The sequence below is a fragment of the Protobothrops mucrosquamatus genome, unplaced genomic scaffold (assembly GCF_001527695.2).
Source record: "Protobothrops mucrosquamatus isolate PMUCROS unplaced genomic scaffold, P.Mucros_1.0 scaffold153, whole genome shotgun sequence".
NCBI lineage: Eukaryota > Metazoa > Chordata > Lepidosauria > Squamata > Viperidae > Protobothrops > Protobothrops mucrosquamatus.
In genome coordinates this window covers 111042-129956 of record NW_015386517.1, presented here as the reverse complement: position 1 = coordinate 129956, position 18915 = coordinate 111042, and the positions used below count along the sequence as shown (strand labels likewise).

At 36.7% G+C, this 18915-nt stretch overlaps 1 protein-coding gene across 1 annotated transcript in view; it reads right to left on the bottom strand.

Moving 5' to 3' along the window:
* SYNE2 (spectrin repeat containing nuclear envelope protein 2) overlaps positions 1 to 18915 on the bottom strand; it is a 211399-nt gene that overhangs the window by 167138 nt on the left and 25346 nt on the right. Inside the window, exons 2-14 of the mRNA XM_015813323.1 lie at positions 18565 to 18626; positions 17069 to 17164; positions 15861 to 15938; positions 15146 to 15238; positions 14315 to 14496; positions 12326 to 12522; positions 11685 to 11785; positions 10685 to 10786; positions 8604 to 8741; positions 7787 to 7951; positions 6382 to 6494; positions 2770 to 2926; positions 1274 to 1370 (exon numbers count right to left, since the gene is read on the bottom strand). Coding sequence (XP_015668809.1) covers positions 1274 to 1370; positions 2770 to 2926; positions 6382 to 6494; positions 7787 to 7951; positions 8604 to 8741; positions 10685 to 10786; positions 11685 to 11785; positions 12326 to 12522; positions 14315 to 14496; positions 15146 to 15238; positions 15861 to 15938; positions 17069 to 17164; positions 18565 to 18626 — 1581 coding nt within the window. The remainder of the gene's footprint in view (positions 1 to 1273; positions 1371 to 2769; positions 2927 to 6381; positions 6495 to 7786; positions 7952 to 8603; positions 8742 to 10684; positions 10787 to 11684; positions 11786 to 12325; positions 12523 to 14314; positions 14497 to 15145; positions 15239 to 15860; positions 15939 to 17068; positions 17165 to 18564; positions 18627 to 18915) is intronic.

The following is an 18915-nucleotide window of genomic DNA, read 5'->3' as shown; positions in this document are numbered from 1 at the left end:
AAGGACTTTGGAGGTCTTCTAATCCAGCCCATTGCTCAAGCAGGAGAACCTATACCATCTCAGACAAGTGACTGTCTAGCCTCTTTTTAAAAATCTCCAGTGATGGAGCATCCACGATTTCTGGGGGCAAGCTATTCCACTGGTTAATTGTCCTCACTGTCAGGAAGTTTCTCTTTAATTCCAGGTTGCTTCTCTCTTTGATCAGTTTCCAACCATTGTTCTTGTCCTGCCCTCTGGTGCTTTGGTGAATAATGTGACCCCCTCTTCTTTGTGGCAGCCCCTCAAATATTGGAATACTGCTATCATGTCTCCCATATTTCTTCTTTTCTTTAGACTAGCCAAACCCAAGTCCTGCAGCCGTTCTTCGTATGTTTTAGTCTCCAGGCCTTTGATCATCTTAGCTGCTCTTCTCTGAATTTTTTCCAAACTCTCAACATCTTTTTTGTGATATGGTGACCAAAAGTGGCTGCAGTATTCCAGATGTGGTCTTACTAGGGTTTTATAAAGCGGTACTAATACTTTGCATGATCTTGATTCTATGCCTCTGTTTATACAACCCAGGATTGTATTAGCTTTTTTGGTTGCTGCTGCACACTGCTGGTTCATAGTCAAGTGATCATCCACTAAGACTCCAAGGTCCCTCTCACAGTTACTAGTTTTAAGCCAGGTCTCGCCCAATCTATACTTGTATCTTTGATTTTTCCTGCCTAAATGTAAAACTTTGCTTTTCTCCACATTGAAACTCATTTTGTTGGATAGGGCTCATTGCTCAAGTTTGTCAAGATCTTTTTGGATCCTCAGTTTGTCTTCTGAGGTGTTGGCTGCTCCTGTCAGTTTGGTGTCATCTGCAAATCTGATGAGTTCCTAATTAATTCCCTCATCTAAGTCATTGATGAAGATATTGAAGAGTACTGGGCCTAACACGGAACCTTGTGATATCCCACTGCTTATTTCTTTCCATGTGGATGTGGTGCCATTGAGGACTAGTTAGTTCCTTACACTTCCTTTGCTCTGTCTCTAGCCAATATTCGCTATTCAATACGCAATGAACACACTTCATTCTTTAAGACTGTTTTCAAGAAGGAAAATATGTCCTCTAACAGTTCCCCCTCTCCCAATTTTATATGCCCTTAAATCTTAAAGTTCTTTAAATGCATTGTTGTAATTCATGGGTTTTGCGATTCTGGCTCTGTAACAATAATCCTCACAGACCAAGCACTGAAAATCAAGGGAATGAATGGACAGAACCACTGTGATGTTTATGAATTCTTACCCAAATTAGGAGTCTGTATCATTTTGTTCTTCTGTGCTTCACATGCTTGCAATGCAGTGTCTAGTTGACTAAGAAAACCATTTTCTTCAACAAAATTCTGCCCCAAAATAAAATAACACATTTGTTTAAGAAATGTTTGCCATTGTAGAGAATTAGAAGTAATTCAATTTGAGATTTACAGATTCTCTGATTTTATGTGGATCAGATGAAACAGAGACAAAGTAAGGGGTAAAAGCAAGGAATCTGCGGAGGTGGAGGAGGGTGAGAAAGAATTTTAATAATTAAAATGTCCATGAGAATAACATGATGAAAGAAACAAAAAAAAACCTCATCCAGGACAGTTTGTACTATGTATTAATTTTGAAATATCTGACAGTCCTGGAACAGATGATCTCAACTGAAATTTAACAAACAGTTTTTTAAGAACAACAGGACTTTGTACAAGCAGTTCAAGAGTGAATAGTCTTTTCTGCCTCTTAAATCACCAACAACACTGTCAAGGTTTAGACCTTACAACATTTGGCAAGTCTTCCTTCCTTCTTGGAGAAACAAATCATGGTTTTTCTCAGGCCTCTTATTAAATGTTTGTAGATTTACACTGACATCTGCTGGACGTTCATATAAGAATTAAGACTGATATGATGGGAATTTCTGATGCAAAAAAAGCAATTTTTAAATGGGAGAGATAGTTGAAACCTTCCAGGACAGGGTTGTCAAATTGGCGGCCCACGGGCCAGATGTATCATGGATAGGCCACGCCCACCCCGGTTCCGCAAAGGCAAAAAACATCGCAATACATCACGTGACGCGACTGAGTTTGACACCCGTGTTCAAGGACAAAAAGCAAGCAGTTCAAAAGCTGTAACTTGAAAAGGGAGGAGGAAGGAGCCCAGTATTTAAAGCTTAGACCAGTTCATACTATATAAGGCAGGATTCCTGTAGACTGCTAGATGCTGCATTGATTTGTTCATATGGGTTTGTAATACTCTGCAATGAATGTACTTATCTGAACTTCTTGGGTCTGCTGGGAGATGCATTGCTGAGAAGGAGTTTGTCATATCTATAAAAGGCCTTGACAATATATATATTACTTATTTACAACTGCAGCTAAAATATGGCACTTATAACATGCTAATTCCATAATGCATATTTGGATGAAAATTACTTGCTGGTTAAAGTGCTGGCCTAGAAACCAGGGGACTGTGAGTTCTAGTCCTGCCTTATGCATGAAAGCCAACTGGGTGACTTTGGGCCAGTCACTCTTTCTCTCAGCCCAACCCACCTCACAGGGTTGTTGTTATGGGGGAAATAGGAGGTGGAAGAAGTATTATTTATGTTCACTGCCTTGAGTTAATTATAAAAGTAATAAAGGTGGGATAAAAAATTTAATAAGATTAAAATGAATAAATAGTATGTACAAAATCTGTATGGGTGCCTTTGATTTAACTCTTTAGTCTCTTCTGCACAACTATCCAAGAAGCAACTATAATGCTTACATGCCAATCTAATAGCAATAACTCCACAGACTCCTTGGTTCCAAACTTGATATGCCAGATGTTCAGTTTAGATGTCAGTTCGTTGAAGACAGCTGAGCTGGATGAGCAGTAGTATTCCACAATAAAGCTGAAATGTTCAAGTTGAATTTTGCTGAACCTGAAAATAAACCCAACATCTTGTCTATAAAATGTAAGACAAAACCAATGAGCCTGATCTGCACTCCACAAGACATGCTGTGATCTAGAAAAATGGACAGCTTTTTACCAGCTAAATAAGTTGATCTGTTTTTATTACCAATCTGTACAGATGTATTAGGTTGAACTGGGAACAGGAAATGCTGTGATCTCAAAAAATTACTATACTTTGAAGGACACAACTTACAACTCGGATAGAAAGAACAAAATCCATAAGTACTTTCAAAATCACTATGTAAGAAATACTTTGCTTTTAACATGGGAAAAGATAAAAATGAAAATTTATATGAAAATACCAGGATGGATCTCAACAATGGAAGTATTTGTGCACTCAAATTTAATTAATTATGAGAAATTTGTAACTTATAGAGATATTTTGAATACTGAAGGGAAACTACAAATTAAACAAGAACTGAAAGAAAAGAGTAATAAGGAGTAGTTTTGAATAGATTTGGATTATTGTGTGTTTATTTCCTAGATTAGCTTTGGGAAGTCCGGGGGGGGGGGGGGGGGGGAAAAGGGTAGGTTTGTATTATAGATTTATATGTATGATTTTTTAAGGAGGTGCCCGGTGATACCCCAACTGCACAAGATGGGATGGTTGAGTGAGGAAGGAAAGTAGGAAAGAGGGAGGAAGGAGGAGTGGTGGTAGAATGGGAGGAGGAAGGAGTGGTAAGTGGAAGAGGGTGGTGCGGGAGGGGGACACCGGGCACGTCCATGAATGTTTTGTTTAGTTTTATTCTCTTTGGTTGATATTGTGATAAAATATTTACGGTATGTTTCTGTCTTTTTAAATGAAAAATAATAAAAATTTATTTAAAAAAAAAAAAAAGAACTGAAAGAAAAGGGCACTGAGCTATCATGGTGGCCACACTTGCAAATGCAAATGTGATATGAGAAAGATGCCAAAACTATGGTTTTTATAAAGACCAGATAGTGTTTGACCAGATACTATTGATTTAAAAACTTTATACATTTTTGTTAAACCTGAAGATGAAAGATGAAGAAATCAAAGAAACAATGATAACTTGGTCAAAAAACTTTGGGCACAATGTAGAGTTAGAAAAATGGCAAAACGTTTGAGAGAATTATGACCAAGAAAAATGATTTGAATACTGAGGGGAAATCAAGCTTAAATAAGAATTTTGAAAATACATAGTGACTTAACAAGATGACTTTTACAAATACGATTGAAACATAAGTTAATTAGAAAAGATGTTATATATGGATGTCATTGTTATTTGTACAAGCACAAAAAAATGTTTATATCCAACCTTGTATGCATTGAAAATATTAAGAATTATATTTATCTAATGTTGACAAAGAAGAATACCATTGGAAGAAGGGAAGATCAAAGAAACATACTATTAATTAGTATATTGATTACGGAATTATAGAAATTAATTATTATTGATTTTTTTAAAATGTATGAACCCAGACATGTTGTTTACTAAGTACCAAAGATTGTTATTGTAAAAAATCAATAAAATACATTGTTTAAAAAAGAAAAGAAAAATGGCAAAACTTGTGGGAAAGAAACTATAAAATAACAAGGGCAGCTACCTATAAAGAAAATGTATATAAAATGTTTTATAGATGGCATTTACCACCTGCAAAGTTAGCAAAAATGTTTAAAACATGTCTAGCAACTGTTGGAAATGTAGGCAAAAGCCAAGCATGTACTACCAACTTTGGTGGACATACTTTAAAGCAAAAGAATTCTGGTCAAAAATACATATGTGACTAGAGAAAATGTTAAGAAAACATGTAGACTTTAAGCCGGAACTATTTCTTTTAGGTATAATTACAGGAAACTATTATAAAGAACGTGTATATTTAATATTACATGTACTAACAGCAGTGAGAATTACATTTGCACAGTATTGGAAAAATGAAGAAACACCAGCCAAAGAAGACATAATTAAGAAAATTCTGGACTGTGGGAAATGGACAAGCTCACATTGAAAATGAAAGGAAAAGAAGATACAGAATACTTTCAAACATGGGATACTTCTTACAAAGGCTAGAAAAACGGAGTAGAGAGTAGGAATGAAAGTTGTATTATTATTAAATTTAATATATGTGGACCCAGGCAACACATTGTTTACTAAGCACTAAAGATTTGTAATTATAAAAAATTAATAAAATATTTTTTTTAAAAAGGAAATGCTGTGATATGATCATGGTAGTGCAGGAATGAAAGAATACAGCTGAAGAGCAGAAGAAAGTGCACAAATGCTGGAGAGCCTACAGGACCCAGCCAAGACTTTAATAACTACATGAAGTATTGGAGGACTTTAAAAGACCCATGGCAATTAATATAAGGAACATTGAACCAGATGGATCAACAGTCTGGTTCAGAATTAAATAGCTTCATATATTTATAAACTGGATACAAAAATATGAATGACAAAAGTCAGGAAATTGGCATTATTTCCAGAAACAAAGAATGTAGGAAGAGCTGTGTTGAATCAGGCCTGGTGTCCATCTACATTTTGCTTTCTATTAGTTGGATTTGCACAAAGTACAGGTGCTTAATCAGATCCTTTAGAGCAGTGGTTCTCAACCTGTGGGTCGGGACCCCATTTGGGGTCGATCGACCATTTCACGGGGGTCGCCAAGCAAGGCTGTCCGCCATTTTTTTCCCCCTTTTCTGGCGGGTGCCTTACCTCCCTTGAGCTGGGCCAGCTGGTGGTCGGCCTGCTCTGTCTCTGCCGCTTGCCAGCTACGCCTCGGCCGGCGCAGGGGGCAGAACCACGCATGCGCGGCGCTCCCGGGCAGGGAAAGTCCTCGACTTACGACTGGTTGGGTAGTCCTTGACTTACGACCGGTTTAGTCCTCGACTTACGACCGGTTTAGTCCTCGACTTACGACCGGTTTAGTCCTCGACTTACAACCGGTTGGGGTCGCGGCATTAAAAAGGTTGAGAACCGCTTTAGAGCACCATTGGCTATGTTTGCCCACATTCCTGGTGAGCTTAATTTGTTTTAAACTTAGTTAATTAGTTTTAACTTTGTTTGGTGAAAATTCAGACTATTGAATTAGTTTATATTACAATAGGTTATATAAACCCCCAAAACAAGTTAAGCATGTTATACCAATCCACTCACTGTAGTCCAGGTAGTACTTTCAGAGAAACCACAAGCACGGCTTAAAAACATGCTTTCTTGATCATGAGGAGAATAAGACCACACAACTTGCCTACAAGGAAAATCAGATCCTGGGATTGAATAAATTCCCCAATCTAATAAATATATCACATCTGGAAGATATCAGGTTGTGGGAAATGCGTATGAGTGTCAATAAGAGCAGCAAAGATGCCCACCATCAGTCTGCAATTAGGCTACTAAATTTGATGAGAATACAATTATATTTAGCTGAATGCAACAATTGAAGGAGGAATTTGACATCACAAACCTTTTTCTCATTTCTTCCAGCTTCTGAGCTGGAACTAGCAGCATTCCAGCATTATCTCTATTGTCAAAGGACTGTAGGGTTTCCAAATGTTGTTGAAAACTTTCCATCAAATTCTAAAAAGCAGAAGCACTATTCACAAATGTCTTACAATTAAAGCATCATTTATACTGTATATGCATTTATTTTCCTAGCATTTTTTAAAAGGGATAGCAAAAGGCTAATAAATTTCTCAAAGAAAAATATCATTAAGTAATTATGGAATAGTTTATAGAATGGTTATAAAGACAGATCCTGAAATATTGCATCTTTCTTTACTTAAAGAGCTGACCATATTGTTACTGAACAATATGAGGTTACATAGCTGAATATTACATTGCTTTTTATTTTACTTTATATTATAGTGCACCCTGAGATATATTATTGGCTGCTGTAATTCTTGGGCAACTGCCAAAAGCCCCACCAAAACCCAGCAGAGCCCAGTGAGTATGCCTGGTGAGTATGCCTGGTGTTGCATTTACCCACAGAGATAATATTCAAAGCAATGCTAGATTTGGTCACCCTTTATATCAGGGGTGTCAAACTGCCGGCCCGTGGGCAGGATGTGTCATGGCGAAACCGCGCCCGCCCCATTGCCGGCAATGGCAAAAAAGTCACAATACGTCGCGACATGTCATGTGACATTGCGAGTTTGACACCCCTGCTTTACATGTTACACTCAATAGCACTAAAAGGCTGAATGAAGTCATTGTTTAAATGTTTTACTATGTCTGATCCAGCATAAAGAATGTGGGAAATGTCAAGAGTTTTGGCTTATCTCAATATGTGAGTTCAACCAATCATTTGAAAAGCAACCCCAAATCTATCAAAGTCATGCAATGCATCCTAAAACTGTATATACTAGCAGATGAACTGCAATAGAAATGCATGCTTATTCATTTGAAGTTAACCACATTTAGCTGATTTGTCTTATTTATTATATTTATATACCACCCATCTCACTCTTTGAGGTGAATGTAGGAAGCTTACAAAAATGGTTCATGTAAGTTGGATTTACTTGATAGTTTAGATTCTTATTCTATTATATAGTGAACCAGATATACGCTTGTGGTCCTTTTTTCCTCAATATTATTCACAGTTCCCCAAATAAAAGGCACTGCTGATTGTATTACAGTGTTAAAATGCCCTGATGCTTGCTTTAAGCAAGGCATATATATAAGAGGATGATATATTTTACTAATGCATATTAGTAAAAGGAATTTTGGCTGGTGGGGTCTAGGAGAAGAGCCTTCTCTTCTGTGGCTCTTGTTTATTATTATTATGTTTATTATGCTATAAGCTGCCCACGAGATGAGAGGCAAATAAATTTAATCAGTAAATACATAAAAAGTTACTTTCCTTAACCAACCTGAACAGCTCTCAATTTTTCTTCAAGGGCAGCTGTTGCTTTCAAATGATCTTGAGAAACAGGTAGATTGTGTGCCAGATGCTGCTCTGTTTCTTTGAGCCATGCTTCAGTGGCATCTAGAGGTGGAGGTAACATATTGTCCAGCTTTGCTTTCCATTCATTCATCTAGACAAATAGATCAGAGAAATGCCATTCATGTTGATTCTTCAACTGTTCATACTTTATATCACAAAAATATACCAGCATATTGCTTAATCAGAATAGAACCGAAAGGGACCTTGGAGGTTTTGTAATTCAACCCCTGCTTAAGCAGGAGACCTTCCAGGGGTAGTCAACCTTGGCTCTTTTAAGACTTGTGGACTTCAACTCCCAGAATTCCTGAGCCAGCTGTGCTGGCTCAGGAATTCTGGGAGTTGAAGTCCACGAGTCATAAAAGAGCCAAGGTTGACTACCCCTGCGCTTATACCATTTCATACAAGTGGCTGTCCAGTCTCTTCTTAAAAACCTCCAGTGATGAAGCACCCACAATTTCTGAAGGCAAGCTGTTCCACTGGTTAATTGTTCCCACTGTTAAGAAGTTTCCCCTTCAACTATTCATACTTTATGTCACAAAAATGTACCAGCATATTGGAACCATTGTTCTGTTTGAGCAGATATGTTACCCCTTTGTCTGGCAAATATTATATTGCTCCCATCTTTGCTTCATATTTGTGTGGCAGGAAATGTGTTCTCATGAAAGCCAGATGTTCAAATGCATGAGCAAGAAATCTTTTACAACAACAAAATAAATGCAAATGCCTTTAAATATCCTAATGACCTGATACAATAGGTTATCCCATGCTTCCTTCATCTCCGAGTAATCTTCATTCAGCTCTGACCCTTTTCTTTTAGATTCCAGAATGGGAATGAAGGCCTTTTTTTCTTCATTAAATGCTTCTGTAAATGATAGCACTGCCTAAGGATTTAAATTGATATTTAAAACCATAAGTGCAGTCAATATATTCCGTGTTAGATACTTAAAAGAATTAGGGACATAGAACATAGTATTTAAATGGCACTGGTACAAGGATACTTTATCTCTGAATAAAAGATGCTCAAGTGAACAACAGAATATTCATATCATGAAATTAACCTAATTATATCTTTTACAAAGTTTCTATATCTGGGAGTTGGGCTGCTTATACATTTAATAAATAATTTGCACACTAAAATTATATGCAAAATGAAATAAGATTCAAACAACAGCTTATTCCACAAAAACTAACCAAGCTTAAAATCACTCACTAGTTGTTTTAATACCACTACAAATAATCCTTGATAACGTGACCACAATCCTTTGACCAAAATTTCTGTTGCTAAGCAAGACATTTGTTAAGTGAGTTTTGCTCCATTTTACAACGTTTCTTGACACAGCTGTTAAGTGAATCACTGCAGTTGTTAAGTTAGTAACACAGTTTTTACATGTATCTGACTTTCCCAGTGACTTTGCTTGTCAGAAGGTTGCAATCCTGGGACACTGCAACCATCATAAATACATGCCAGTTGCCAAGTATACAAATGCTGAACACATGACCGTGGGACTCTGCAATGGTTGTGTGAAAAATGGTCCTAAGTCATTTTTTTCAGAGCCATTGTAACTTTGAATGGTCACTAAATAAATGATCGTAAGTCGAGGACTACTTGTGTTAGATTTTAAGGTAATTTGATAAATCACGTTGCATAAACATAGGCCATGTCTATCTATTCTGTTTGGCCATTATTGGAACAGAAAACTAAGTAACAAAATTTCAGTCTGATTCCTCTCAATAGTCTGAATTTTTATCAACTTCCTGACAACAGATAAGTTTTTTATACCATGGCTTATTTTGTTTTAATATTTTTATACAATTATGATTGGCTTCTTCAATAACACCAGAGATGTAGTAGCTAAGATAGTCATGGATTTACTGTGACAATGATGAACTTAAGTGTTTCTAAAAGGGGACTAAATACATTAATATTAAACAATCTGTTCATCAATAGCTAGTTTGTGCCCGACTGCTTTTCATAGCTTTCCACTTCAGAAATAAGACTGGCACAGAAGGGAAAATTTTCCTATCTTCATAATGACTGGGAAAAGCTCCTATTTTTTTTTAAAAAAGAGTAATTATGGGTAATACTCTTAAGGTCATTAACACTTTAAATTAACATTTTAAATAATAATTTTATGCTTCCTATTCATAAACATATGGTCATTAATCAAATTTTATTTTGATTAGGTCCTATTTTGAGCTGCATAAAAAGTAGAGAAGGAATGGCAGCATGCAAAGCCAGCCCTTTGCTAAGGCTGATACCTTCTTTTCAATCAGAATAGAGTTGAAGACCCTTGGAGGTCTTCTAGTCCAACCCCCTGCTCAAGCAGGAGACCCTATACCAGAGGTCCCCAACCTTTTGGGCACCAAGGACCGGTTCCGTGGAGAGAGCTTTTTCCGCGGACCGGAGAGTGCGTGGTTTTAGGTGCTGCCTGTATCCCACGGATGGGGCTTCGCTTGTTTGCACGGACCGGTTGCTGGCATGCCGCGGCCCAGTACCAGTCCACGGACTGGGGGTTGGGGACCCCTGCCCTATATGATTTCAGACAAGTGACTGTCTAGTCTCTTCTTAAAAACCTCCAGTGATGGAGCGCCCACGATTTCTGAAGGCACGCTGTTCCACTGATTAATTGTCCTCCCTATATGTGGCCTGAATCACAGTTTGCTGTCACAAAATGTAACCATGTCTAAAAAGAGCACAGAAAGCAAAATCCGAAATCTTCATTTCATAAAAAGTTACCAAAAAGGGCTCAGTTGTTAACATTTGATATTTCTTGTAATAAACAGTAATGTATCCTCCAAAGGATACATTTACAAAGTTACTTACTTCAAACTTCTTGTAGAAGGATGCATTCTCTAGCTCAGTCAGCAACTTTGTTAACTTACATTCCTGTGCATTGAGCCAGCTCAAGGTCTCTTTTCTTTTTCCCTAAAAAGCAGAACAAAAAATGTATATATTGCACGGATACTCCTGTTTGCATTGTTACAGAAAATAGTGTTTTGTTAATCTTATTCCCAGAGATCTTGTCCTTCATAGACTATTTTGCGAACAACTGTGAAATATATTTGCTTCTAATTCATATGACTTGTTTAGTTTTAGCTCAGCAATTTGTTTGACCCCAAACATTGAGTGTTTACAGCATAATTCAGCATCATCTGTGACTGAGACCCCTATGCCTCAACCAATAAACATGGCTAAAATAAACCACTGTTTAGCATGTGATATAGTGTCCAGAATATATCAAACTGGCTGTATTCACATATTGCACTATAGTAATAGCAATAGCACTTAGACTTATATACCGCCCCATAGAACTTCACAGCACTCTCTGGATGGTTTACAAAGTCAACATATTGCCCCCAACAATCTGGGCCTTCATTTTACAACCATGGAAGAATGGAAGACAGAATGAACCTTAAGCCCCATCAGGATCAAACTCCAGACTGTGGGCAGAGTTTGCCTGCAATGCTGCATTCTAACCACTGTGCCACCCAGACTCCTAAGCCATCATATAAACTATTTGTATTAATTTAGTGTAATGTATGAACCAAACCATTATCACATTAACACATATTACTTGTTTTAATGTCATGATTTTAAAGAAATGATTTAGCATTATATATGTAACAAGATCATAATCTTAAGCAACATTAATTATCAGTGTATATTCTACCTGAACTAGCTGCAGATCTAATCAAATTCTGAACAATAAAATTTATCACGGCATGGATTTTCTATAAAGAACATTCATAGATAAAATTGTAAAAACAGGATGCAAAAAAAAGTATAAAACATGTTCTAGAGCTTTAGATGTCACATACTGTACCTGCATTCTATCTTCAGTCACAGGTAAACTTTTAAAATACTGGAGAAACTGAGCCACATAAGTCATGATGGATTTTTCATCTGGACTGCTGACATCAACATCTGTGGAATGCCAAGAGATTTGAATATATTCCCAAGTACAAACTTCTAATAATTCAATCCACTATGTATATTACTGATTAGATCTGCACTGCCCATAATTGTGTTAGTGTTGGGTTTCAAAATTGTCCAGTCGACACATACATTATTTTTTTCTGGATTTCAACTTAGCATGATTTATGAACCATTCATTCTAGTTTAACATTATGTATAAATTAGACCAATATAGCATGTTCAACAGAAATGTAGACATGTATGCTTGATAGTGATATTAAAGAAAATTGCAAAGTACATGTTTGGTTGTATCTGTCATTGCCACTTTTAATATGCATAATGTTGATTTTCTTTAAGAGTCTTATCATTTTATCTGTTCCAATACAATATAATTAACAATAATCTAATATTAATAAAATTAAAGCAAGGCAAGACCAAAATTGGTATAATAAATCAGCATAATACAGTAAGCACTGCTGGGTTTAAACATGCTCAAAACTCAACACCAAGCAGATTGAAGCTAAAGTGCATGTAAAATCTATGAGTTACCTTCAGGTTCAAGTAGCTGGGGTATACTAAGTTCCTTCTCTGCAATTTGAAACGCCTCTCTCAGATTCTCCTTATTTGATCTCTTTTTTGCTTTCTCCACATCAACAAGGCCTGGCCTTAATGCATGAATGATGGCTAAGAAAGCCAATCCATTTCTCCAACTGGATTTGAAATCTGCAACATTGATAGACCCATGCCTATGATCAAAAGCATTTAAAAACACAGAAAAATTAAAGTAAGAGGGGGAGAAATATTATGCTGGACAAGAAAATAAAAATTTGTATACCAGTCTGCTTCCCTCATCCTGGTTTTAAAACTAGCTATAATCCTTCTGCCCTTAGCTTAAAGACCAAAGTAAAGAGGCTCCATTAACCAATGTATGGATAGATTTTTTTTAAAGAAAGAAAATAGCAAATGTGGGAGGTGCTGTATAGCTTGCCCTAACTTTCAATATAAACTCTCTGAGAAAGTATAACTTAAAAGTTGGAGGAAGGGGAGTTATTTTCTATGACATAATAAACTGATTACTGACATAATTCAAATATATTTTGAAAGAAATGTTACATCATTTGTTCCTTAAAGCACATTTCCTTTCTATGCAGTTCAAGGGAGGAATGCTACTTGTATCAGATAGGTTTCTTGTTTAGCTGCATATATTAATCCTAGGCAAATGAAATACATTTGTTAGTTAGAAGAGTAAAAGCTCCTTGCAAAATGGGAAATCAGTTCTGTGTTCTGTCTGCATGACAGAGAATCACAAAGAGACTCAGCAAATACTAGCTTCACTTCCTAAGCCCCCTTAGCCCAACAATCCCAAGGGTTCATAGTTTTAGGAGCTCTCCCTACCCTGCACATAATTTCCCTCACAAGCAGAAGACAGAATTGAAACTAAGAAAGCTCCACACAAGTAGAGAATAGGTTGTATTTATGAAAAGTGATGTTTCCTGGGCGCAGAAAGATGAAATGGCTCATTGATCAAACACAGACATCATTTGCTGCACTTATTGGAGGAGCTTCAGTTGTGCACAGAGGACAGTAGGAAATCAGCTTCCCATTTGTTTCAGCATAACTTACCCAACTCTTTTGATCTCCCAAAAGCTATTATCAGTTTGATTACAACTATGCAAGAGTTTGGAAGGACAGCCACCTACCTCTCAAAAAAGATTTGTTTATAATGCTACAACACCAATCTGTAATTACCTCTGTCAACTCACCCTGCATTCATTATAAAGTCAAACTGCATGCTATCAATATGTTTAGATTATGCACTCATAATGAGTTTATTCAATCCAGTCTTCCCTCAACTAATGTATAGCAGATGTTTTAGATTCTGACTCCCATAAGTTCCAGGTAGTTATAACGGGCAGAGTTTATTGGAGTTGTTGACCAAAATTTCTGGAAGGAATCAGGAAAGCCTCCCATAATCTTTATTTAAAGTCATCTGTAGTAAAGTACATTTATTCCTAGCAAACTCTGAACTAGAGCTGCTATATTGCACCTTTCTAATGTCAGTCCAACATCAGTTTATAATATGCAATACAAAGAAACACTTCTTTCACTTCCTCTGTTGCTATTCCTTATTTCCATCTATCACTCTTTTCCTCTACATTTTTAATTTAGATTTAGCACTGAGTCCTACAATATGGTTTTAATAAGTGTTAAATACTTTCAGGTACTGTTATATTTCATACTATGAACTTTCCATGAAGCAAGAGCAGCTGAAAAATACAACTCAATATGCTTGTTGAGGTACATCTTTTAAATACTATATTATGCATTTAGAAGTCTTTGAAGAATATAATTTTTGTGAATTCTGACACAAACTGAATGGTCCCTACATAAGACTAATATGCTGATATAGATGTAGCTGCTTCTCAGATCTGCATTTACACTACAGCTCAAAGTTTAAAATAAGCAAATAAATGCGGAAATGGGACAGAACAGATTTATAACTGATAGGATCAGACTGATTTTCCTATCCTGACATACTTGTCACACTGTTCCTTAGCCCATAGCAGGACAGCCTTCTTTGCTGACATCTTCCATCGTTCCTTTGCTTTGACATTAGTTCTAGCTGTTGGGCTTGTTGCTGGTGATAAATCCACAGTGCTTGGACTATCCAGAGATGAATAACTGTATCCACAAGAAAGAGCCTTGGCTAATTCTTCAATCTATCCATGGGCATCAGAAAGAAAGAAAAGACGCATTTGAAAATGTCTGACTGTACCTAAAAGAAAGAGTTAACTCAAATGGCTGGTTTTGATATGATCTGCTCCAGCCAGAAAAACCATGCAGAAAAAAAAGACTACCAAAAAAAATCTAGTTAGCCATAATTTTGACAAGACACATTTGTAATGCAGGATTTGGCTTCTCTATCACATTAAATAAGTATAATCACCCAATACTTTGAGCTTAGTATCCTGCTAGGAACTATTCCATCTCAACACTATGAAAAAAATCTGTAACTAAATATTCAATATTTTCCTTATCAACCATATGGAGGAAAACATTCAACAAGTAACAAGTATAAATAACATAATATTTGAACTTCAATTTGTACTAGCCATGTTAAAATATGATAAATAACCTCCCAAAATTATTGAATGTAGCCAAAAGATTGTAATTTAAGCAGAGATAATAAAACAGTAAGAAAAATATCATAATTTTGCATTACAAGTTACATGTTTGAAATAGTTTCTTGGTTTAGCCGTGGTAGAAGAAGCAGAACTGACAAAGTCATTACTGTATTAAAATTGTGGGACAAACACTAATTGGAACAACATTTGAAAAATCTTTTTCTTTATGTTGATTAGTACTTACATGAAAATGCAATATAATGATCCATATGAGACCAAGCACGATGGATGGTTTTCCTTCTATGATATCAGCAACATGGATGTTTATAAGTTTGAGCTGGAAAAAAGGAGGATTTATTGTTTTGATGAACTAGGAGCCTCCAGATGTGCTGAGATTATTTCTCAAAGTTCTCAATCAACTGAAAGAGTAAAAATCCTTGGAGTTACAATCCCAGGACATTTGGAGGACACCCATAGGAAATACTGGCTTGTGTTGCAAATCTGCAATGTTTAGTGTATGATTTTCACAATAACAATCTTGATCCAATGTTAGTGGTGGAACAAACTGCAATAGTGTAGAAAGAAAATAAACTTGTTTTAAGATGAGAACATAGTGCCCCAAATCCAACTATTGATGGGCACAAATATTTGCTTCTCTTCCTTGAAAAAGTAACAACTAACTTGTTCAATTTTGATTCAGGCATCAAAAAAGGACTACCATGTGTGCTTGTTGCAAAAAGCAGATACAATAAAAATACAAAATATGCAAATATCACAGAGACCTAGCAATCAATCTGGATGTCCTTCACATGTAGGAAAATGTTCTTATATAGCTGAGATCTGTAACTAATTTTATAGTGAAATTGCTGGAAATAAATACTGAACAATTCATTTAATAATTCATTTAATGCTTTAGCAACTAAGTAAACTCGGGCCCCTTTCAAAACTGGAATACTAACTGATCTATTCTTCAGGAAGGTTAAGGCATTTTCAATGTTGCTTCTGCATTGGAAAGTGTTCGATCCCTTTTCACGTGGCTATAAAATATAAAGAAACAGAAAAAGAACAGTTTGATCAATATCAACAGTGACAATGTTTCACTATTTGTAAATATATATTCCTGATTGAAATCTTACAAGACAAATTGACAATTATAAAAGGAAATTTGTATACTAATAATAGATTATATTTGCAGAGGGCTGGATTCTGAAGTTATTTTCTACTTTGATTCTTTCCTCTTATACGCTGCTACTACTGTTCTTGTAAATATTGCAGGAATATCTATGTGCAGTATGTGTAATGCTTTACAAAGACTGAAAGTAAAGTTCATTGCCCCAAGGGACTTACCCTCTTCAAGGAGTTATATAGGAGGGAAGAGGGAAATTGAAACATGAAGAAAAACAAACATATGTTCTGAGACAGTTATTATCCTAAACCCTTTTGGCACAAAATACTTTGCATTTTGAAAAATAAACTAACACAAAATCTTACAAACAAGAAACTGTGTTTAACAGTCTGGTGAACTTTATCCATTTTACATAATTTGCTTTTGTGATTCAGATATTTCAACTAGTTGAGGAGAAGCATATATTTGTAGGAGCTACTTTGGTCTAGTGCAAGGGTAGGCAACCTTGGCTCTTTTATGACTCGTGGACTTCAACTCCCAGAATTCCTGAGCCAGCCATGCTGAGGGGAAAGGGACAGGTTTCCAAGCTGAGCCATGCTGGTTCAGGAATTCTGGGAGTTGAAGTCCACGAGTCATAAAAGAGCCAAGGTTGCCAACCCCTGGTCTGGTGGTTAGGGCATGAGGTTAGAAAGCAGGAGAATGTGAATTCAAGTCCTCCCTTAGCCATGAAAGCCAGTTGGGTGACCTTAGGTCACTCTCTCTCTCTCAGCCCAACCTCACAGGGAAGTTGTTGTGGGGAAAATAGGAGGAATGTGTGTTGGATATGTTCTCTGCCTTAAGTTTTTTGTAAAAATAATAGAGACTGGCTATAAATAAAATAAATAAATAGTAAACAAAAGATTTAGGAAATGCATCTATGTTTTTCTCAGCTGAGAAACTTGGGCTATTTGGTTAAGTGACTGTTGAGAAACATGAGAACTACTCCTATGTACACAGCCTTTCTATGAATTCTTTTGGTTGAGTTAACCATGATACTCTTACCAATTGTTGTGCAGAAAGGACCTCCAGCAGATCCAAAAGCACATGTCCCTTCCCAATGTCTGAATACAAGTCCAAGATAAGAGAAGGTGACGGATGCTGCAGAATAATTATTTATATTTGATTACATATGCTACAGTGCTTTTACTGTGCATTACAACAAAATAATATGCATAATTGAATACATATTTTCGACCCAAGGGGCTCTTGTACAAATACTTTAGCAACCAGTTCTCAGTGTGTTAGTCTCTGGATCATCATAAAAACCTGCTAGCAGATGGGGCTATTGTCATACTGTCAACTATAGGTTAAGCAACACTTTCTTCCTAGGCTTGGTATTCCATGAAACTTTAGTACTTTTTAAAAAATGTTTATAATTAGTAGCACTAATAATGATAGTAAAGAATCTGCCAATTTGAAAAACAAAGCATCAGTGTTTACCATCATCTCTTTATTTACAGATTTATAAATCAATTTGTCAACAGGCAAATTGAAAATAAAAATAAAATTAGCAGGGACTTCTTCTTTCCCTACCCTTCAAAAGACAAAGCTACTGCAAAATAGGGACCATCCTAAGAGACTACAAGGATTGTTTGGGAGCAAATATCACCAGCCTGATAACTGGACATTTTGTGACTAGACATTTCGTGACATGTCAGCAATTTAGTGAAAGTGCAAGCAAAACATTCACTGTTCTAAATGGCCAAAACAGGTTGCCCATTCTTGGATCTATTGAGCTGAGGTGCCATCAAGGCAGCTACCCAAAAATGTGCTGAGTCATACTTCAATCTAGTGCTGTTTAAGTGGTAAAAGATGACCAACTAAGCCAATAAATCCAGAATGTTGGTTTAATTAACAGTCAGCTCTGACAATTTTTTTACACACGTGGAAAAAAGATACTATCAGTTCTATGTCCTATATCAGTGGTGGCAAACCTATGGTGCCAGAGGCGGCACTCAGAGGCCTCTCTGTGGGCACGCGCGCCGTTGCCCCAGTCCTAGGCCTTCAGCTGGGTTTTATAAAAGCTTTTCGCTTTAGGCCTCCGCCGCCGTGTGCAAAAAAAAAAAAAAGGTTCAATCAGTCAATTTCAACTTCTCACGGGAAAAAAAAAGATCTTGCAAAGTTGGAATTGATTGATTGAACTTTTTAGTCCCACCCAATTTGCCGTTACCACTGCAGCCACGCCCAGCCAATGGGCCACACCCAGCCAATGGGCCACACCCACCTGGCACCCGACGATGCATAAGTGGGTTTTGGGTTGCAGTTTGGGCACTCGGTCTCTAAAAGGTTCGCCATCACTGCCCTATATGTATACCCTACAAGCAATTCACAAGCAATTCAGACATTTCACCAAGTTTTGATATTTTCTGAAAATACTTTGTTTCTGTTTACTTTTTCCTACTGAGATTCAAATATTTAATCAGATAAAAGGGACTGAAACATTATTATACTTTACATATATATTTTTTTAAAAATCAACATCACCACCATCCCATTACCTTTTCTAGCTGTGAGTTCACCCAGCTTGTGAAAGTTCTTTTTTGAATATCCTCTTGCTCAGCTATTTTGTAAAATAAAAACAAAATTATAAAATTACTTATAAATTTAACCTGAGGTTATTAATATATTTACTACTCTTAATGCTTATTTTGTGCCTCAGGGGTCGGTCCTCTCCCCCCTTTTGTTCAATATTTATGTGAAGCCGCTGGGGGAGATCATTCGTGGCTTTGGGGTGGATTTCCATCAGTACGCTGACGACACTCAGCTGTACATCTCCACCCCAGGCCACCCCAACGATGCCCTTGACGTGATGGCCCGCTGCCTGGAGGCCGTACGGGTCTGGATGGGGA